Genomic DNA, 24,321 nt, shown 5'->3' on the forward strand with positions numbered 1-24,321 from the left:
CATTTGTGTGGTGTTAGAATTGCATTTTTTTATTTTTATTAATTATATATATATATTCATGTGTGAACATGCCTTTAGAGGTGAATGTATGGTCTATTAATGGTTTTAATTTAGAAATGACCAACTAAAGCAAATTATATATATTGCCAAATTCGAATATGTATTTGGACATTTTCATTTTTTGATGGGTATTGAAAATCATCCCATGTAATAGATGGAATATTCTTTAGTTATAATGTAATGCTTTTTATGTGGGTATAGAAAAATATTGCATTTTACCTAAAAAGTATTACAAGTCTCGCGCGAGATATTTTCATACAAGATTAACCATATCTTTTTTTTTTTTAATTACAAAATTTTATGTGAGATTATCTAAGGTAAGACAAATCTAATATATGTACTCCAAGAATACTTTTCACTGAAAATTTAATACTCATAAATAGAACATTTCCATTAAAAATATTACTACAAATATAATGTGTTAAGAGTGAAGGCATAATAATATTACATTTTTTACTAAAAAAATATATTAATCGATTAAAATGATTCTTGAATATACCAACTATTTTTTTCAGGTGATAATTGATGCTTATCATACAAATAGTAAATTATCGGACTGGAATGTTGCATCAGAGTGGGCAATTTCATCTTTATGTCACAAGTAAATATCCATTATAGTGAATAATATTAAAAACAAAAACAAAAAAAAAAAACAACAAAAAGAGTTTCTTTATTGAAACGAAAGCTACACATAATTAGGCATGCATAGTATGTCTTAAACTTTATAAATACGCAAGTTAATATTCTATTTATTACTCAAAAGAAATATATTTTTATTGACTGTGGTAAAAATGTTTTCACATGAAGAATATTTTAATTCCGAAGGAAAAAGTATTTAATTTTCTTCCTCTTATTTTTGTTTTAAATTACGAAAAATTTGTAACCATTACATAGAAAGACAATTTGAATGAAGTATGTCTTGTTATTTTAGGCGGTAAAAGTTCACAAAGAAATAAATTAACTTAAATTGTTTATAATTGATTCGCTCAAAATGAGGAGGTCAATAATTAAACAATTCTTATAAAGATTAAATAGTCAAACTTATAATATTGTGATTTGATATTCTTGAAATCCAACTCAGATGCCAAATCACTTCAGGTTCGCCAATCTTTTGAATTTTTTTTTTGGGTGCGCATGAGGAACTGTGAGGTTCCAAGGACATGGATAATATCACACATACGAAATATTATAATATAATTTTAGGAAAATTATAAAAATAATGATAACGGAAGTTATACTAATCATGTGACGGACGGACGGAGTAATAATAGCATAATAGGAGGGCAGACGGGAGCATTACTGGTGAGGGGTGAGGGAGAACGGCGTGAAGGACGGATAAGGGGCAAATTAGTCAATATTCATTATGGTTGACATCGAAATGAAATTAAGTAAATCAGGAGGCGATGAATGCGTAAATTTGTCAGATATAATAAGGAAGGGAAAACGTTTTGGGTCAATGATTCATTAGGGGAATGGTTGACTTATTTAGTGTTCTATCATCTATGGAACTGTTTCACATGGGGAAAAAAAGTATTTTAGTTATTAAAATATTAAAAAATGACACTTTTAATTTTTGATGTAAAGATTTTATTAAAAATTTAGAATTTTAATTTAATATATTGTTAAGACTTAAGAAGGTAGCTAAAGACTAAATTATACAACAATTATAATTTTTTGGTGGGAATATAATGGAGAGATGCGACTCCGAAAAAGACGAGATAAGCCTAGCTGGCACCGAAGGTTCTACGGATCATCACTGTCCCCTTCGTATCTTCTCTCGATATTTGGCAAAGCTCCTCATTAGCCTGTCAGAGAACTCGTTGTCCCTGTTCGTACAACAATTATAATTAAACGTCTAAAAGTAATATATGGACGGGACAAAGCTCCTCATTGGCTTGTCAAAAGAATGTGATACGTTACTTATTGTAGAATATCTGATGTCACTTTATCTTTATGGGTCAATTTAATAAAAAAAATCAAGTAAATTGATGGATGCCAAGTATGTTTATAAATGGATGATAATTTAAATTATTGAAACAAATATAATAATATATAATGCTAGGGGATTGGGGAAATCATGATTGAATGGCAGTTAAATGTATTAGTAAGATCATGCATGTGAGTAATATTCTTTTTTAATTTATATTTATTGTCTGTTCTTTTTTTTTTTTTTTATCTCTTTCCCGTATAAGCTCTTCTCAACTTTATTTTTATTATTCTTGAATTGATTGATTTATTCCACGATCTAAATATGTTATAACTTATAAGATGGTATTGAAAGAAAATACTTATGAGAGAAATTTTGGCAAAAATAATACTTATATGGTATACAATAATGTTGTGTATGATATGAATAAAGTCAATAAATGGTTTTAAATTTTAATTTTTGAATGGTTTTAGGACAAAAAAGTTAAGTGTATTTGGTAACCAAATTTTTAAATGACTTTTTTGAGTATATATGCTAATATGCGTATCTGGTTTAACTTTTTCCTATTTTATAGAAAAGCTTATATGAACAGCTTTTCAAAAATATTTTTTATATTAAATAATGAAAAATACAAAAACAAAATTATGTACAAATTTGTATACAAATACAAAAAATTATTTGAATAATAATAATGGGGTTAATAAATATAAAGAGTTATAAAATTATGTTAACATATGGAAATTTATCAGTAAATATGCGGTCAAATATAATTGCGTCTCAAACATAAAATACTTGAAAGTGAAATTTATGGAGGAAAAAACAGAAAAAAGATAAGCACAAACTCTTCTTAAATTGTTCAAGGCAACATCGCCATCTAACATTTCACATTGTACTACAATATTAATGAATAGTACGTACAAAACTTAAAAAATATATATAATCTTCATGCAAAAGCCGGATGGAGCTCTCCAGGCCACGCAAGCAGCAGGATGGAGTTCTCCAGGCCAGGTTTCGAGTTACGTCTGCATGGTCGATGCGGCGGCTGATCCCCTTAATTGACACATTTTGTGTCTACAGTTAGGTCTATAGTCGAGTGACTTACTAAAAATCGCCGCCTAGCATCTAGATAAATTTTACAACACTGCATATAGTAACTACAGAAACATAACATGATAATAACTAAAGCATAAGTTGTTTACTACATACAAAATATGTTAACTACAGACACATAACATGTTAACCAACATCTTATGTGTTTGCAGTTAACGATTGATGTGTTTGTAATTATCATGTTATATGTCGGTAATTACCATGCTATGCGTCTTCAATTTGTTTTATAGTATAGAAATGGTTAACTGAAGGTACAAAATGTGTTAACCGCAATTTCGCAAACACATAATTTTTGAATCAGGATTCACAATACAATATGAATCTTGGCAAGTGGTATAACAATTAGGCCTTATTTGGATTTTTACATTTCAATAACACGGGCGGTTTTGTGACATCAAGGAGAAGAAGCTTAGCGACTCGAGGGTAGAAATGGGTTATCGGAGTGTGGTTCGTCATGCACTAGCAAAGAATGATCATGTCGCATCTTATGTAAGTCTTGCATTTAAAGAATGTGTTAAACATCTAGTTTCTATTAGCGAACTAATTTTTTCATGTTTTGCCAAATTAAAAATATTTGACTTTTAGTCTGATATGTCAGTTTGAGCGTCTTCTCCCCAAAATGTATTTGGCATCTTATTCAATAGTAATCTCCTCTGGTTAGTTTTTTTTTTTTTTTTTTTTTTTATAATTAAATACAAATCTTACAAGTATAACAATTATATGGAACAGTAGGTCATCATGTTTATAAATTGATTTGACATCAATAAAATCAAAGAATTTCCCAAGGTAGGCCCAACCATCCAAGCTTTTCATGAATCCATGACCCGCCCTCATTATTTTCAAAAGCTTTTTAATTTTTTTTTTTTTATCACATCCCAAGTCCCTAAGTGATTCTAAATTCATCTAGAGTAGAAGATTTTGACCACCACTATTTATCCACTCTCACAATGACTCATCAAGTTTGTAATGGAGTTTAAACTACTCCTAGTTGTGCAGTACTCTTCTAATTTAAATATTTCATCGACTCAAAATTATACCAATTATGTATAGACGGAATAGTACAACTTTAAAAATAAAATGTAAAAAAAAGTTAGCACTAAAAACACAAACATAAATAAATATATAACTTGGATTGGGTATTATTTTTTTTTTAGATATGAAGGTCACAAAACAAAGCATTAACAATGAAATATGAATGAGTAACATGCCACAATATCATTTTTCTATTTTTTAAACATTTTAAAGTATATATCAATTGACATCAATACATCTTACAACGAGTACAATAAAAAAAAAAAAAAAACTTTTGGAGTTGTGTCGAGTACTATGGATGTATTTATCTCTATAGTACTTGATACAATCATGTATGCTTTTGTTTTTATTGAACATGTTTTCTCTCGTACCAATGTTGATCGGTATCATATATTTTCACATATGTATTCACAAATATGTAGAATTTTTTGAGATTTAAATGTATTATATTGTAGCTATAAACAATAATTCAATAGTTAAAGGAAAATAATAAATGCATTACAGTAAAACTTATGTTATGTGTATTGATTTTATTGAAAAAATAAAACTTAATTTGTAACTTTTTTTCTAAGCAATAAATATAAATTTGTCAAAAGAAGAGTAGAAAACTGGAAGTTATCATAGTCAAATGGTTCATGTGTGTTCATACGCAATGTTGTTAATGTTTATATGCTAATTTCTTGAGAAGGACAACGCGTTTTTAATGTTTATATGTCATACATATTAGCTGGTTGCTGACGGTGGGTGGATTCATAATTTATGTTTTGCCCAATTCTATCTTCCTTTAAATAATATAAAACCTACCTCTATACTATGTACTTAAAATAATTGACTTTTGGGTACACATTTGTAATTAGGTCACGAATTTGAATCATTATCTCCTTGATTTGAATCGGTCAGCTATGAAATCGAGTAACATAGGCTAATTTGCTTCCTTGTGGTCCTTTGCTGGCTAAGTCACAATTTGAGATTTATCTACACACGAAAGGGTTATGAGATTTCTCTCGTCATTCAAAAAATAATTGATTTTGATTTATAATTTGTGAAATATTACACATAAATAAATTTTATTATGTACGCACCATTATATAAAAATATAGAAATAAAAATACCTTTTCTCTTGTCACCTTCCATGCTTTCCATCCCACTATAATTAACATCCCACAGAATAAAAACTGAGATAATAAAATATGAATTATAAATAAATGAAACTGCTTTCCATCCCATTATAGTTATTAGTTAACATCCCACAGAACAAGAACTGAGATAATAAAATATTATATGAATTATAAATAGATGAAACAGAAAGGGAATAAATAAATTTTTAAATTTCAAATGTGTGTATTATATAATTATAATACACGTCTTAAGGGAGTCTCTACCAAAATATGATGGTATCCCCTAAGACTTATTTTTTTTAGATAGACTAACAAAATAAAATTAACGCAAATTTAATTTTGAGTGATTTTTAGACCTTATATTTAAAATATTTTTAGATATGTCCGAATCCACCTTACAGGGTGTATTTGGGTTCTCAAAATAATTTGCATGTATTAATGGTCTGGGTTAACTCGTAGCTCATTATATTATGTACCATGCTCCATATTATAAGATAGATCACTGATAAGTGTTCATTTTTAATATATTTAATGTTCATTTTAATGCATTGAAAGTTCCTTATCGTTTTTATTACCGTTGCATTAGTGATAACACTTCAGGTTGGACCCAATATTCGTACATTTGACACAATTATCCCATAAACATAATATATATACATGTTTATTTAGTTAATATATTTCAAGTCCACACGATCCGACATGATATAACATGGTAACATGTTTGTTAATATTATATTTTTAGAAAAATAAAACTTTAGAAACAATTTTTTTTAATCTACAATCAAATCCAACAAAGTAACAAAGATATTCAATTTATAATATAACATACCATAATATTCATAAAATGATAAACAATATCTAAAAATTATAAGTAATGCTAATATTAATAGGTTCTTAATGGGTTAAGTGGGGTTGATCTATATGAGTTTTAACAGGTTAACTAACCCATTAATAATTCAAAATATGTTAAGATTAAATGCAAACTCATTATTTGAAAAGATTAAATGCAAACTCATTATTTTCATGCCTAATTTTGTGTGTGTTTACGGATACTATCCAAAAATGATCATGTCTAATTACACAACACACTAGGCTGAATGTGATTTTTTCATATAAAAGAAAAACGAAAACAAAAACAAAATCAAAATCAAAACATTTCATTGTCTCTAAACACATGGCCACATATTGTTTTATTAATTATGGTTGCCAAGCCTTTGGTCCAGCAGCCCAACATATTTGATGTCTTTCCTAATCAAACTCGCTTTCTAATAGTTGTCCAAGTTACGTTGCTATGGGGGAGAAAACCTTTATAAGCCTAAATTCTGTCTTTTGGCCTAACCCATCATTTTAGGAATGTGAGATTTATTGAGAGAGCTTTGATTGATCGGAGGTGATAAAGATTCTTTATGGAGTTGTGCACAACAAGTAAGGGGTGGGAACTTAAGAATTGACGGGGCGACACACGATTGATCTTCTTCAGCAGCTCTTGGGCAAAATGTTATGGGAACTTAGGGTATATTTGGTTCGCACATAGGAATTAGAATCAGAATGAGAATCAAATACTTAGTGATGATAATGACTAATGAGTTTTGGTAAAGTATTTTGTATGTTTGGTAGTAGGGTGGAATTAGAATAATTAATAATATTGATATTTGGTTATGTATAACCATATAATGGAAATAAATGTTTTAAAAATACAAAAACAAAAAGTAAGGCAATCGATCCTAATACAATGACATCCAAAGCACCAATATGAACATAAAAAAAAAAAATCAAAGTACTAATTCAAATTTAAAAATTAAATTACCAATAAGATGGAATGATATTAGGGAATGTTTTTTTTTTTTTTTTTTTTTAATAGGGAATGACGTTTTTAATTGGAGGAATAATCAAATCCCAAAATTGTGTTTTAAAAAGTTGTCAATCAAACATTACTATGATTTTGATTCTTATTCCTAGTGTGTAAACACATGAACCAAACACTAAATATTATTTTGACGTAAGTTAGAAAACCTAGTGTATCAAAGAAAACCTTCATTACCACAATAACTATATTGTGATGGAAAATTGTATTAAATTTAAAATTTTCAAAGAAAATAAGTGAACAAAAATGAATTAATTTGACCAACAAAATAGGCAAATTTCATAAATGATAGATACTCTATATATATATAAAAATTCCAATGTGAAACTAACTTGAAATGGTTAAAGACAATGAATTAGTATTGATCAATACAAGATATAAAATGGAATTAAAAATATATAAGTTTTAAAACTACGTTTAAAAAAGAAAATCTAAGAAAACCTTCATTACCACAATAACTATATTGTGATGGAAAATTGTATTAAATTTAAAATTTTCAAAGAAAATAAGTGAACAAAAATGAATTAATTTGACCAACAAAATAGGCAAATTTCATAAATGATAGATACTCTATATATATATAAAAATTCCAATGTGAAACTAACTTGAAATGGTTAAAGACAATGAATTAGTATTGATCAATACAAGATATAAAATGGAATTAAAAATATATAAGTTTTAAAACTACGTTTAAAAAAGAAAATCTAAGAAATAAGCGCTTGAATGAGGTAAATTGAGTTTTACTATGGTTTAGAATAGGTAAATAATACTGTACTTTTTAAAGTATAAATTGGCTGGTACCAGGGNTATAAGTTTTAAAACTACGTTTAAAAAAGAAAATCTAAGAAATAAGCGCTTGAATGAGGTAAATTGAGTTTTACTATGGTTTAGAATAGGTAAATAATACTGTACTTTTTAAAGTATAAATTGGCTGGTACCAGGGGTAGAGAGGTAAATTCCGCGTCTCGCGTCTGGCTCGGGGTGTTAGAAAAATTGGCCCATGCAGGTCTCGAACCTGCGACCTTCGCGTTATTAGCACGACGCTCTAACCAACTGAGCTAATAGGCCATTGATTTTTAGTCTGAACAATTTCTTTCATAAACAGAAATATAGTGTTGGGCTTTTAAGGGCCCAACAATAGCAGTCTGACAAATTTTGGTTTCCGCCTCTCCATTTCCGCCTGATCCATTCGTCGTCTTCCTCCTACTTCCTAAGTTGCATCGACGATGCATTACTGACCAGCAACAATACTATACTATTACACTACAAATTTCAAAGTCTTTCTGCAATTCCCTATTGTCTGTCTTTACTTTCTGTTCTGTCCAAAGCCATGAATTCGTCGATCTCACTCCGAGCTCCTCAAAACCAGTTCTTATATGGTAATGTTTGCTGTCACCACTTTGTAATTTATGCTTCTTCATTTTCTATAGTGAACTCTGGATTATTTATTTAATTGCAATCTGATATGCGTCAATGTTTGTGGATGAAACTTTCTGTTTTGTTGATATTGTTTGAAACAAAAATTGCAGAACATGTTGATCAAGTATTCAAGTGTAGTTTCCTTAATAATTTGAGTTTAACTATCGCATTTCTCGTGAATCAAAGGTTTCAGCATGATTTTTTTTTTTTTTTTTTTTTTTTTTTTTTGTGAAATACTTTTAGAAGGTTGTGTTAATCCTGAGGAAGTATTCAATCAGAGCATAAATATAACTGAAATAAACTAAAACAATACACAGAATACTACTGCTTAACATCAGGATCGTTTATCAGTTTTTATGATGTGATGCTAGGTACTCGGTTGATGCAAGCGGAACAATGCCTTAGTTCCAGTAGAGTGGTTTTCATTCCGACCTCCCAGCAGAGGGCAAAACCTTTGAAGTTTAGATCTCTTGCGGTGAAAGCTAGGTATAACTAGAAGTTGCAATGCATTATGCTTTGTGCCCTTGCTTGACTATATTTTTCGAAATTTAAGTAACATGGTTTTGCTTGGGGAAGATTATCTGTTAGATTTGTGCATGAAGAAGGATATCAATTACCCAATTGCAAGATATGTTATTGAAACTATAACTATTGTTCCCAGCATTGGTATGGAGTGCATAAGTTGGAAATGCCTGAGGTACTCTTTGATAGACACTATTAGGCAATCGCATTTTTTCATGCCATAGTAATTTTAAATGCCTGACAGAGGAAGAACATTAAGCTTTGAATCTGCGCACATATTATTGATACTAAAAAACAGCAAAAATTTCCTGGTACAGAACTGGGCTGAATATGATTTTTTTTTCTCATGATGTGTTGTGTTTAGCGACTGGTGGTGTATCATTGAAATGTTATTTCTGTATAATATTAGGACCCCCTTTTTGAGCTTTTAAGAACTGCTATATTGAAGAGGTAGAAAACAATAAAAATTTATGCTTGTCCAAGACATTTATATGTAACAAAGGAAACTTTCTGTTCTTAGATGTTAATTTTTTTTTCTTTCCATTTTCTTTTCTTGGCACTATTTGGTTTGTAGCAAGCTGCTTCATTTCCATGTTTTTCTCCTTCTTTCTGTTAACCTGCTTTTAAACGTGGAGCAGTGTTGATGGAGGAAGATCAAATGGTGCAGCCAGTTTCGTAGGTGGTTTTGTGCTTGGTGGGATTATAGCTGGAGCACTAGGTTGCATATATGCACCACAGGTAGATGATAAGTATTTATTCTGCTTGTTTTGAATGGATTAGGTTTTCTCATAGATCCCCCAAAATCTGAACTATTATTGAGTGCATCCCATTTAAGGAATGTCAAAGTACATCTTGCTAAAGAGAAGTAAAAGAATCCAATTAATCATGATCATTTAGGTCCTAGGGTTATGCTTGAAATCTTAATTTAGCATGAATTACCCTCAGGGGTTCAACTGACAATCTTCAATACTTCTGCAGATTTGTCATTTGTGTCAATGTGCTAGCATCATAAAATATGTGTAATACTTGCCTTTTTTTTTCAAGAGATGTTACGTCTTACTTTTAAGTATGGAGTAGTTAATGTGCTCATGTTATTTTAATTATTTTAATATGCATTAGACCTGCTTCCATAGTCAATATATTCTGGAGGTTTATTGATATTGTGTAGGTTTTTTTTTTTTTCCATGTCAGCAATTTGATAAATTATGTCACATATTGATGCCATATATCCTTGCAGATAAGCAAGGTGCTAGCAGGAGCTGAAATTCCTGACAAAAAAGATTTGATGAGAAAGCTGCCAAAGTTTATATATGATGAGGAGAAAGCTCTGGAGGTAATAACTATGCACTTGCTCCTTAGATACCTATTCATATGTAAAGCATCTTGATGTTGAGTTGCCACTTGTTGCAGTCATCTGTCACCTAAAAAAGGCAGTATTTGTGTTGATTTTGTGTTTTCCATTATATCTTAATTAATCTGCTTCCAGTTATTGGTTCTTCAAATCCCAAGTAAAATTATTCCTGTACACAAATAATGGCGTTTTGACCAAGGTCAAAACACCAAAGTTAGCGGATCCGCCAAAAATTGGCGGATCCGCTATTAACCAAACATGCCCAATATTATATTAGTAATTTAGTCCTATAAAGTATAACACTAAGGCAACAGGGAATATTTACATCTTTTACCAACCCTTGTCTATGGAGCATTGACCACAATTTTTTGGTATGTCTGAGGCTTGATGGGGGATGGGATTTGAACCCAGGTGTATCTACACGTTGAACCCCAGTAGCATTTACCATAATACCATAATCGGCATTCAGTATCCTTTGCTTCATCAATTAGATGTGATTTGGGATCTTTATCACCACACCATTATGTGACCTTTGTATAGAATACTGTTTGTGTTAGTGGATTACATGGCATATAGTATTCAACAGGGTATGTAGGGGCATTATGACATGACTTTAGTACTGGAGTAGTGGAGATTGGTTACACTACTGGTAACATAGAAGTGGTTAGTAAGTAATGTTGGCGGAGGGATTGCTTTGCATCTCATTTATAGGTAAAATTAAGTAGATGAGATCCAAATCCCAGGAAATTTCATAAGGTTATTTATGATCGGACCAAGTTACACTCTTCATAATTTCTTGTACTTCCGCTTATTTTTGTTGAAATTACACACTTAGCCTGGACCATTAGATGGAACTGTAACAAAATTATCCAACAGTGTCTTTAGAAATTTCGAACCAATTTGGGAAGGTGCTCCCACAATCATTTGTATATAAAGTGCATTCATTTGCCTGGTTTCAGTCAGTAATGACTGTATGAGTTTCGGGGAAAAGTTATTAGTGTCAATTGTCAATCTGAGGTTTGATTCTTGTTAATTTTGATGTGGTTTAGTTTCATTCTAACATGTATATTCTGTCTTGCTGTGAGCAGAGGACACGGAAAATATTGTCGGCAAAGATAGAACAACTGAACACTGCTATAGACAGTATGTCCTCTCAACTTAATACTAAAGATGCTCCGAATGGTATTGCAGTTAACCCAGATGAACTAGAAGCTTCCATTTAATTTACAAAATTCGATTTGCAGTTGGAAAATCCTGGTTTGTTCTTATTCCTTCTAAACTATTGTATCCCATAGCACCCATGTATTCAGCAAAAGACTTTCATCATATATTCATAAAAGCTGCTACCAAACAATTTGCATTTGTGCAGGCAAAATTTCAACTATGATTTCTGCAACATGCCGCTTGCTCACTAGTAAAATTCACATAATAAAATTTGGCTTAGAAGTGTAACCAAGTTGAGTTCAAACCTCTATTTGACTTGAAATCTGTATATAAGTGCAAATGAGTGTTGAAATAGTTGGATTTTGTTTAACTAGTTTCTCACAGTAGATCTCAATAGTAATTGTTAATCAAATTGAATCTAAGTATTTATTAAGTCAAATTTGAACACCATTTATGTCTTTAGGCTCATGCATTTGATTTGATTTTGTTTTATATATGTTGGAGTTTTGCCCTTGGATCAAATTAGCTTGACAAGTTTAGCCACCACAAAATAAGAAGGTTATACAATATCAACTTGAATCTAAGTATGTATCTATTGAGTCAAATTTATGTGTTTAAGCTCATGCTTTTGATTTGATTTGATTTATATATGTTGTAGTTATACCCTTGGATTGAACTAGCTAGCTTGATAAGTTTTGCCAATCTAAAACAAGAATGCTATATACTAAGTCAAACTTGAACAACTTTGATGTGTTTAAACTCTTGCATTTGATTTGATTTGTTTTATATATGTTGGAGTTATGCTGTTGGATCTATCTAGCCCGGCAAGTTTAACCAACTCAATATGGAGGTTATACATTGCTGACTTGAATCTAAGTATTTATTTATTCAAATTTGAGCAACATTTACTTGTTTAAGTCTTTGCAATTGATCTCATTTCTTTTAGTAAAATGCTTCTCTCCCTTACAAAATCCACCCCATTTTTACATCATGGAGTGGCAAAATATAGTGACTTTTATAAGGGCTTCTAACATAGTTTTTTATTTCATATATGGTGGAGTTGTATCTTCAGATCTAACTAATCCTACAAATTTAGCCAACCAAAGAAAGAAGATTTGACCCAAAGCAATTAAGACAACCTTATTTTGGGTGGCTAGCAACTAGACATTAATACTATTTATTTATCATACCAGTCCCACATTCACACCATAAAAGGGAGGCCAGCTTGGAGAACAAACCATTTCACATAATAATATCACACACACACATATATTACAATAGTTTCCCCTCTCTCTTCCCAAAAGATTGAATCTCCAACCTCAAGGGCTACTCACGCCTTGGCTCGATAGACCATCTGAGAGGATGTAAATCATTGTAACTCAGTTGAACACAGAGGCTAGATCTTTGCTTACTGCAAACTCAAATTTCACGTAAAATATCAAATTCAATCACACTATTTCTTTATTTCTATTTATTAGACATGTCGGCTTGAAACAAGCAAGTTACACAAAGGAATGAGAGTTATAAACACTCAAAATCGTATTATTAAATTATAATAATGTGCTTAGCAATTAGCATGATAGAAATTTTATTTTAAACTGTTAATCTAAACTCTAGATATACAAAAGCAATAAAGGGGGCTTTATGCCTTTATTTAAGCCTTTAATTCCTCTTTTACTTTTGCATCACTTTGACCCTCAAATTCATAGAAGATTCTCAATGAGGATGATTTTGTCAATCTTTTTTTGTGTGTTGTGGGCATTGAACTTCCTTTATTTACTCTATGGTTGTAATGATTCCCTATCCATTTGTTCATACCATTCTTTTGACTCAAAATTTTTAATATTTAGTTTCTTTAGAAGATTCTCGACGACTATGATTGCAGTAGAGCTTCACCCTTATTTTGTTTTTGGTTTTGGCTTAAATGGATTTCCTCTTCTTCTTTATCAAGAAAGTAATTAAAGAAAAAGATGGCTACTTAACTTTACCCTCTTTTCCAAAGTGAACTCAAATGCACCAAGTTCCTTGCCAGTTTTGATCACACCCCACACGTGGCTTTGCCTTATGAAACAAAGTGAGTAATACTATTAATGTAAAATCATTATTGCGTGGATCATACTTTAATAATGTACATTTAGTATACAAATAATGTACTTTTAGTATATTAAAAATGTATATTATATTTACGAAAAATACATTATTTAAACACTAAAAATATATTATTTTGTATAATGTATAGTACATTCAGTACTAAAAAAATATACTTTTAGTATATTAAAAATGTAATTTTTAATGGTTCATATAGCACTACGTGGACCACGGTCCACACAATAATTTCCCAGTAGCGTAATGTGGGTCAACCACTTAAAGAAGTGAGGGTGTGTTTTTTCTTGTCTTAACAAAATCACAACACATAACGGGAATAATATTTTCCGGGAGTATTTTTCGAGCAACTTAGATTGATATTTTGATAGCGCTTTTAAAGAAGGTGAGGTCCTACACCAGTTGTTTTCTTCAACGAACTCTCATCTCTTCCTTCATTCACCCATGTCCTTATCTTCTTCTCCTTTTTTTTTTTTCCTTTTTTTTTTAAATTTTAATATTTTGGTGCGTAATGTTGTGACATGAGCACTTAGGAAGAGGAAAAAGGAGTTCCATATGAAAATTAGCTAGGGTTTAAAGTTGTGACATGAAAACATTGGGGCAAGGATTTCACCTAATAAAGCTAAAGAAAATGACTTCCATTTGAAAACTGGGAAAGAAGACAAGCAATAAAAGCCCCATGCTTATGACTTAAAGACACAACTGCTTTATCTTTGTGAATAATGTCACCATAACCTTATGCCATATCACTTGTCTTTTTTGTTCTTCTGTAAAACCACACCCCACACCCAACCACTCCCTGATCCTTTAGAAAAAGAATAAAACAATTTAAATTTATTTCCCAATTACTCATTATTTGTTGTATTTATTCTCGTCACACTCTTCACAATATCTTATTGACCAGTTAAAATGTATAAAAATATTTTCATGACAATACTAACGCATGTTATTCAAACCATATCAAAAGTATTCGCCACTTCAACTAAAATGTTTAAATAATGCTAATGAGTGAGATTAGAAACCAAGACCTATTGTTTGGTAGTATTTAGTAATTATATACGGGAAAAGTGTATTTTTAGTATTTCAATTGTTCTTTGTTAGTTGTTTTAGTCCGTAATTATTTGTCGATGCAATATACATTTAAAAAATTACTATTTTAATCTTTAGAACAATAAAACTATTAAACTCTATTAAAATTGCCAAAGGTCTTGTGGTTGAGTGGCATAGCTGTGGCTTCACAAATGAGAGCTCTCAGGTTTGAACCCTAGTGTGGGGGCATTAATTCTTTGTACTAATTTTATTTAGTACATGGGGATTTCAGTAGTTTTTAATGTTTATTCTTTAGTTATAATTTGTTTAATTTTGATATTTCGTTTGTAAATAAAAAAAACTTGATTTTAATGGATTCGTGTAGGAAAGTTAGGGATGATGTACCACAATTAAAGATACAAAAATTTAGAGAAGGTTCTCAATTCTTTACTCTGTATTTTGTATATAAAATACAAAAATTGAAAAAAATAATAGATAATAAAGATAATAAACTTTTAAAATACTCATATCTAAGTAAAACTTTAATATAGTTTAATATTTTTGTTCATCTAACAATTGAAATTGCAATTTTTTTGAAGAGTTTTGAAATATATTGTAACAATAAACCATTAGGAATTAAAACACCTTGCAAAAATAATTCATGAACGACTAAAAATGCATTTTTCACTATATATAATTGGGCATATCAACGGTGGCCTGTCCTAGGTAGATTGTTCAACTTTATTATGAGAAAGTCAACCCTTGGGCATAGAGGGGCATCTTACAGCAGTTGCAAGAAGTCAACAGGGGTGTTGCTCCACAATTTGGAATTTATTTTTCTGTCTTTTTGTTTTTGTTCACTTTATTAATTTCCATCTTTTTTGTTGAATATTCTGTTGGAGATATATATGAACACTGTGACTTTGGTTTTGAGTGGTCACCTTTCTATAATGCACTTCACTTTGACTAGTATTGCAACAGTATTGTGTTTTACAATGTTAGATTACTCATTATTCCATTCACAATATACTTTTTTATAGACTAATTTTAAGCTTTCAGAACTTCTGTTCAAGGACGCTGAATGAGATAAATCGCGAGTTACCTAATTAATCATCAGTTTTCACTCCTTCATGTACATTGTGCACTTTGCGCACAAGAAATCTTTATTACATCTGATTAATTTGTTGAGTTTGGGTCTCCAATGCACAATGTATTATTTTACTTTGATTGAGTCTCTGTATATGTGTCCTTACAAACAATAATGACATGCAATTGTTTCCTTAAAATTGAACAATCTTTGTCTGAAATATATGTATCTTTGCATGTATCTAATGTTGGTGCTTTTCTTTTGCAGATTATATAATTGTTTTTAAAATTTGCTACAATAAGAGTTTAGATCGAATATTATTTTGAAACATTTTTCAATATATATTACTCTATTTATAATATTCGAACTTAAAATATTATGAAGGAGACATATATGATATATTTTGTATTATAAATTTTATAGAATTGATCATTCAGGTTAAGATATGATTAAAGAGAAATTTGATTCAAACATTGTAATCAAATGAGCTTTTATGATTTTGATTCTACTTATGCCTAATTTATGGAGTTTCTATATAAAGTGTTATTTAAAAAAAAATTGTACTTTTTGAGACATTATTGTACTTTTATTTTACATTTAAAAAAATGAAGGTAAAGAATCCTATATATATTTGTAAAGTGGGACATAGAACATCATGAATTCCACATATAATTGAATTGCCCTATTAATAATTCATGAAAATGATGTGTGTATGTGAAGAAGATTGGGTAACCGCTGGTTTTGTGGTGCTCATTCATCTTCGAATCTCATTTTTATAATGCTTTTAAGTTTTAACCCTCTCTCTATATATATAATGTATAACATTTTAAGAACAATGTACATATCTATTAACATTAAAAATGGGATAAAAATTATGGATACAAAATATAATGTATAACATTTTAAGAACAATATACATATCTATTAACACTAAGAATGGGATAAAAAATTATGGATACAATTTGAATTTACATATACGACGTTTTTATATAAAGATATAATAATTTTTTTTTAATTTTATATGTTTCAAACTTGAAGGCATGTTGTTTTCATAAAATCATAACAAAAATTATGTGAAAATAATTTGAGATGAGAATGATTAGTCAATCTAATTAACATTCTCCTCATGGACCACTTATTGAGCAATTATTACAATTTTGATTATTAATAATCGTGCGATTACGATGCACCCCAAAATATGCATGTGATTAGGTGCAGCTGTAATTTGCTAATTATTTTCTTTTATATATATATATATATATATATATATATATATATATATATATATATATATTACCGCGAAATATATTAATATCATAAGATCGATATTGTAAATTTTGTAATATATTGTAAAATAAGTACGTGTTTGATATATCACAAGATCATGGAAATCATAATACAGTAACTCAGTTTAATATCGTCGTTGGTGAAACTGGATTCTGAATTTTCTTTACAAACTTTATCACTGTGACCAACTAAACTGTACATGCGAATTGAAATCTCTCAATCTTAATAACATTTTAGCGGGTTCAGCAATTATTCTGCTCACAATATGAACTTGGTCATTTGGAAGTCAACAAAAGAAAACTAATCACAGAAGTTTTGGATAAAAACATAAGAAAACAGGTGCATTAATGTATTATCAAACCAATTGGTCAATTTTGGCATTTTCGCACCACCTACGAAACAATCAACGCCTGCTTTCTAGTTTTAATGTTTTGTTTTTAGAACTGATTTCGTGCCCGGATCAACGCCACTTCCTTTCCATTTTCTCAAATGTCATAAACCAATTAAAATTGCCATTTTTGTCAAAGTATTTTCTTTTCTTATCTTCTCTTTTTGAAAAACAAAAAGATTAATTTTACTTGTAATCTTTAAAATACACAAAAATAATTAAATAATTCATGATTTAAGAATAACAAAATATCAATAGAAATAACTACAACTTTTAGCTAAGACTTTGTGGTCCAGTGTCACTCGGTTGTATTCCCATATGGAAGAGGGTGAGTTCAAGCTTCAGTGGAGGCGGTCAATATTGACTATTTGTGTTTCAGTAGTAGATTGAGAAAGTTTTAGTACTAGAATTACGCATTTACGGGAAATAGAAAGGGGGAAGTAATATAAAGATTAAAATGTCATTGTATAATAATAATAATCAAGGGTAGTAGTGTCATTGCATCATTTTTTTTCATTTCCCACACTTTCCACACCTATAGAATTGCAATTCATAGGAGGTACCCATGAACTGCAATTTAACAAAATGAGAGAATTGTCAATGACTTTGTGGTTTAGTGGCATCCGGTTGCACCCCACATTGAAGAGGGTGGTTCGAGCCTCAATGGGGACAGTGCTGACTCTTTGTGCTTCAGTAGGTTGAGAAATTAGTTTATGAACAAATACTACATTGTAATTTTAAAAAAAAAAAGATACTACATTGTAATAGAGTCAGTAGGTACTTAAAAAAATAACAAAATGAGGGAATTACAATTTTTTCTCTAATCAACCAATATAATTAAGGCTTTTTTTTTTTGTTTTCAAAAAAAAAATATAATTAAGGCTTTTATTTCAATTAAATTACAACTGAATTACACTGCACGAAAGGGGTTGTAAATGTAGAAGTGTTACTGTTTTGGAGTTTTGGTCTACCATACGCTCCGCACTGATTGAAAACGATGAAAATGAAGAAAAAGGAAAAATGAATAGACTAGTCAACGCGTGGTAATCATAAAAACGACCTCACAGAGGCTGCCTACTCCTCACTACACCCGAAAATTGACTCTCACCGGAAGGGCATTCTAATATCCTATCCACCACCGTCCCCGCCTGGCTCCTGCCACAGACCCCACCCACCCTAGCCCAGTCCCCTCTCTCTCTCACTCACTCTCACACACCTTTAGGCTTTAGCCTTAGTCCCAAACAAAATCTCCCTCCACCTTCTTCCACCATCGCCGCCACTGTAAATCCGCTCTGAAACTCCAAAACCTCCAACGCACTAAAAACCAATTTTCTATTCTGTTTCGCATAAAAAAACAAAACTCTCACCATTAAAAACTCCTCAATTTCATAGCTGACCTGTCACTCCCCTTGCCAACTCATACATACAGAATTGACTGTATCTGTGTGTATATAATCGGTTGTGATTTCTGTTGATGGATTTGTTTATTGATGCGCTGTGAGGAGGAGGAGGAGGAGTTGGAGCTGTGGTGTGATGGCGGCGGACGACGTCGTTCCGAGCACTTTCAGAGCGTTGGTGGAGACTGCGGAGAAGAAGTTCGCTAGGGTGAGGGACTTGCCGGCTTACGGCGGCGGCGCGCCCAGCGCGCACTATTTTCACAAGGTGTTCAAGGCCTACATGCGGCTGTGGAAGTACCAGCAGGAGAACCGGGCGAAGCTGCTCGACTCGGGGCTGCAGCGCTGGGAGATCGGCGAGATCGCGTCCCGGATCGGTCAGCTCTACTTCAGCCAGTACATGCGCACTAGCGAGGCTCGCTTCCTCCTCGAGTCCTACATCTTCTACGAGGCCATTCTCAACCGCAAGTACTTCGACGGCTCCGGCAACAATCGCACCGCCAGGTTCAAGGAGTTGAGGTTTTACGCCAGGTTTTTGATGGTGTCCTTGATTTTGAACCGTTATGAGATGGTCAAACTGCTCGTTGAGCGCTTCAAGGCTCTCGTCGACGATAGCAAAGTCGCTTTTCCGGTATGCAAAATTTCACTCCCTCCATGTATTTCTATCCTGTTTCTTTGCACATTTCCTTGATTTTTTATTTTTTTGGTTGACATTGAGCTCTAATTAGCTGAATTTGGAAGTTACTCTGTATTAAGTAATTTTGCAGTACAGCTCCACCTTCCTTCATTTCTTTTTTTTTTTTTTAATTTGTTGATGAATTAGGCCGTCTTGTACACTGCAATACCGGTACTATTTATTTATTATTTTTCCCTACGGAATAGTATTTTAGAGGATATCAATTAGCATTAAAGTAGAATAGAATCCAGAAGAAAAATTCTCTCACAAAATGATTTCACGTTTCATTTGTCAAACATTTGATGAGTTATTACAGTTTATTTGATATAGTACAGGAGTGGGTGTGAGTCTCCAACTGAAAGTTTGACCCTCTTTAGGCTTATGGAATAATTTAGAAATCAAAAGATCAGAATTCAGAAATCAAATTTGATACTTCAGGGATTAGGTAGTTGTGTTTTTATTTGAATGGGGTGGTTTTTATCAATTGTCAGACTCTGATATCTTTCAAGATGATCCTTGTTTTTGGTTTAGTGATTTTATGGAGTATCATTTGCACATTTTTGTTTTTGTACTTGCAAACTCATTATTTCTCTTAAGAGACTTACTGAAGTAAACATTCCAATGTAGGTAAATATTTTTCAAGCATGTGCTCGTCATGTTCTTTTTCAATTTGTAGTGACTGGCCCTTTAACTATATTTGAAGTGCACTAGTGAGGGGAAATTGCATTCATATATGTTGCTCTACCACATTTGTCTTTGCACTTGTTACTTTTTGGCAGAAGCAACATATGCATACACATGGCTTTGTAAATGTTTTTTCTTGCTGTAGCCACTTCTAATTACTTGATAAATTGCAATATACGTGTCCACATAGCCACAGTGTCTTGACAAGCAGTCAAGCACATGCACAAAGAGGATTCAGAAAGATGAGAATCATGATATGAATTCATTACCCTGTATCAGTTTCAAATTCCATTCCCCATGTCATAACTTGGATAAAACTTCAGTGCATGTGCATTCATGCATGCACGCACAATGACGCAAATACAATAGAAGACATGGATGCTTATGATATTTGACTTAAAAAAACATAGTACTATTTTAGTGTGGAAACTTTTGTCTGCCCGGCTCATTAAGAGTGTCAGTGCAGGGTACAAACTTCAAAGAGTGGAAACTGGTGGTGAACGAAATTGTCCGATTCACAAAGGTGGATTTTACCTCATTGGTTGTTAGGCCTTTGCGGTATTGTGCTATGTTTGATTCATATCCATTGTCTCGACCTTATGTGGCCCGCTTCCATGCTAAGAAGGTCCTGAAGTTTCAAGATGCAGTGCTAACTAGCTATCATAAAAATGAGGTACTAATAAATGCTTTTGCTTCTTTGGTGTGTCACTAGGTTTAAAATTGATTTTTATAAGCTTGCTTTTGTTTCATTTCAGGTCAAGTTTGCAGAACTAACTTTAGATACGTTTAGAATGCTCCAATGCTTGGAATGGGAACCCAGTGGTTCTTTCTATCAGAAGACACCCATTGAACCACAAGAGAATGGGGCACTGGCTGACCATTCCTTGACATCTGGACTGATTGATATAAATTTGGCTGCTGACATGATGGATCCAGATCTTCCTTCAAATCCTAAAAAAGCCACGCTTTATCGCCCTTCAGTTGCACAATTGATAGCAGTGAGTACTGAAGTTTTTTCCTTTATATTTTGTTATCCGTACAATCTTGCACAAGTTCTTCTTTGATTCCTAGGAAAGTAGTGGTTCTGATCAATGAATGAGAACAAGTGATTTTGCATGTCAGGACAGTTTGAATTGTAGATTGAGTCTCTTGCTATCTGTGTGCGTCAGTAAATACCATCATATGAAATAAGGCCAATCTACTTTACATATGCCTGGGAATTTTCAAGTCATAACTGATGTGCATTTGTTTTAGCACTAAAATACATTTGAAATCCTTTTGGTGTATACCTAGTCGTATTCATCTAATCATCTTTGCTTGGTTACTCATATGCTGCAGGTCATTGCCACAATATGTGAGGAGCTTCCTCCAGAAAGTGTGATCTTATTATATGTCTCTGCATCAGGTTACCATTCTTTTACAATTTTTTTCACAGCCAACTATGCATGTTGTGACCATGCCAGGAAACTCATACATGCGCTCTGCTTTTAGGGAGTTCTGGTCAGAGTAGTCCAACACAGATGGAGAACTCTGTACGTTCAAGAAAATCTTCGAAGCCCACTGCTCATTCTCATACTTCTCATGAACAGAATAGGTCTCTGCATGAAAACCATATCAGTTGCAATGGAGATTCAAATCGCTATTTTGAGAACTATTTATGGTTTGGTCCTAGCAGAAATGGAGGTACCACAGTGGATGAACCCTTTTTCTGTTTGTGGCTCTTAATTTTGGTAATCTCATTTGATATCCTTTTGGATATTTTCAGTCCCAAACAACCTATATCCAGGGGATCTAATTCCTTTTACGCGAAGGCCTCTTTTCATAATCATTGATAGTGACAACAGCCATGCATTCAAGGCAGGTTTGTCAAAACTTTGTGTATCACATAGTCCAATTACAAAGCATACCAGCTAGCTGTTTATCAACACTGTGTAGTACGGATCAATAATTTAGTTGTGATAGTGACAAAATCATATTCATCTCTTAATTAAATTCTTTTAATTGGTCATGTGAGCCACTTTACTTAATTTAAAGGATGCACTTATAGAATTAAGAAGAGAATATTTGTTGTTCTCTATTGGCTGATATACTGATTGCATATATTGATGCTTCACTCTTCAGGTTCTGCAAGGAGCTGAACGAGGGGAAAGATGTGCTTTACTTCTATCTCCTTTGAGGCCATCATTTAAGAACCCAAGCACTGATGTAATCCGTGATGGAAGCCAGTTCACCTTGTTCTTGGCTGCTCCTTTACAGGCTTTCTGCCATTTGGTTGGCCTCAAATTATCTGAAAACGATCTTGTAAGTTAATTGCAGAACTGATGCTCTTCAAAGAGATTGCAGTTTAATCTTATTCATGTGTGGGCTTTATTCCAGGATGTTTATGATTCTGCTGATGAAATAATTTCTACTGCATTTTCTGAATGGGAGGTAATGCTCTGCACAACTCCCAGCCTAGACTTGGTTTGGGCTCAAGTATTGTCTGATCCACTTCTGCGACGGCTTATTCTAAGGTAATTGTCTTGATTGTGTTTGTCGAGATCATCTTTCTTTCAGGTCATAATTAACCTGATTTTTCCTAACATTTTGATGTCATCTTATGGCTTTAACTATAAACAACGAAAAATTGCATTAGCCAAAAACAAGCATTTACTATTAGTGACATCAGTAGTTTTATGTTTAAAATATCTAACTGAACTTTTTTAAAAAAACATTTACCAGATTTATTTTCTGTCGCGCTGTGCTTACTCTATTTTGCCTTCGCGAAGAAAATGACGACTATTTGCCTGTTTGCCTCCCTGAGCTTCCCGATTCATTCTCTCCGAACTCTGAATCCATAAATCCAACTATTAGGCGACTCGCTAATCATCTCAAGGTTGCAGATTGTTTTCATCTTTATTGATTCAGTTGTTAGAGGGAATTTAAGATAGATTGTACCATAATGGGTAAAGCGATGGTATAATTGACGGAGTTGGAAGTGAAAATACTAGTTTCTTGCTCAGCATGATACAGAATTCTTATATGGGTGTTGGATTAGCTGAAAAACGTACAGTGTCTTCAGCTGAGTTGATGTGCAGAAGTTGGGGCTTTATTATTATTATTATTATTTCAGTCTTGGCTGATAGTTTTCATACAGAAATCATTTGTTTATTTTACTTTGATGGTGATATCTATTGTTATTTTATTTAATATACTCTGCCCAGTTCAGTAATGGGTGATCTTTTTTGGGCGGACTGTAGACATGTATTTTAGCTCGTTGATCTCTTTACAATTTGCAGAGAGAACATTAGTGAAAATTTGTTCATACCCTGAAAAAGGCATCTGAACATTGTATTTTTTTTTATCTTGTAATAATAATGTACCCTTAAGTAGCAGGTACCATGTTCCAGTTAGCGAATATTTATTCGGAGTTGAAATTAGTACTGATTTTGCTTAGTTGTATGTCGGGTTGGCTACTTTTATGGGGGATTTGATTTGTGTTTTTTGCATGAGTTTGGAATATCAGGAGGTGTTTGGTTCGATTTTTTTAAAACAATAATAATAAAGAAAGCCTATCAGTTGCTTTCTAGCAAATTATGTATGTTTTAAGATCCGGTGATATAAACCTATGATTGTATGATAAAAAGGTTACATGTTTGATTTTTAATTTTTTTAAACCAAAAATAAATATTGTATGTGATATATTGAAATTTAGAAATAACATGTTATAAATAAGTAAAAATCTATAAATGAAGGAGTCGGCACTAAGTCTTATCGCGTCTCATTGGAAAAAGTAGTCGGCAAAGAAGACATAAGAAGACATGGTTCGATCGGAGGTTTGCAAAGGCAAAGAAGACATAAGAAGACATGGTTCGATCGGAGGTTTGCAAAAGAAGTCGGTGCTCAATCCTACTGCGTCACTTTGGAAAAGTAGTCGGAGGTTTGCAAAGGCAAAGAAGACATAAGAAGACATGGTTCGATCGGAGGTTTGCAAAAGAAGTCGGTGCTCAATCCTACTGCGTCACTTTGGATGCAAAAGAAGTCGGTGCTCAATCCTACTGCGTCACTTTGGAAAAGTAGTCGGTCGGTGCTCAATCCTACTGCGTCACTTTGGAAAAGTAGTCGGA

General features: G+C 32.2%; 2 protein-coding genes and 1 non-coding gene across 3 annotated transcripts; 2 read left to right on the top strand and 1 right to left on the bottom strand.

The window, feature by feature from the left end:
- Positions 1-8,105: 8,105 nt before the first annotated feature.
- TRNAI-AAU lies at positions 8,106-8,179 on the bottom strand. The gene has a single exon. It is a non-coding gene; the product is annotated as a tRNA-Ile (tRNA).
- Positions 8,180-8,277: 98 nt separating this feature from the next.
- Positions 8,278-11,855, top strand: LOC116020740. The gene is made up of 5 exons (XM_031261243.1): positions 8,278-8,490; positions 8,902-9,016; positions 9,691-9,790; positions 10,290-10,385; positions 11,492-11,855. Exons 1-5 carry the CDS (start codon positions 8,442-8,444, stop codon positions 11,624-11,626), a joined length of 495 nt encoding a protein of 164 aa, XP_031117103.1. The 5' UTR covers positions 8,278-8,441; the 3' UTR covers positions 11,627-11,855.
- Positions 11,856-18,611: 6,756 nt separating this feature from the next.
- Positions 18,612-23,650, top strand: LOC116019990 (protein SCAI-like). Its single transcript, XM_031260414.1, has 9 exons — positions 18,612-19,486; positions 20,682-20,888; positions 20,971-21,213; positions 21,554-21,620; positions 21,707-21,898; positions 21,981-22,072; positions 22,337-22,516; positions 22,592-22,728; positions 22,937-23,650. Exons 1-9 carry the CDS (start codon positions 18,995-18,997, stop codon positions 23,115-23,117), a joined length of 1,791 nt encoding a protein of 596 aa, XP_031116274.1. The 5' UTR covers positions 18,612-18,994; the 3' UTR covers positions 23,118-23,650.
- Positions 23,651-24,321: the final 671 nt, after the last annotated feature.

Source organism: Ipomoea triloba, chromosome 5 (genome assembly GCF_003576645.1).
Source record: "Ipomoea triloba cultivar NCNSP0323 chromosome 5, ASM357664v1".
Taxonomy (NCBI): Eukaryota; Viridiplantae; Streptophyta; class Magnoliopsida; order Solanales; family Convolvulaceae; genus Ipomoea; species Ipomoea triloba.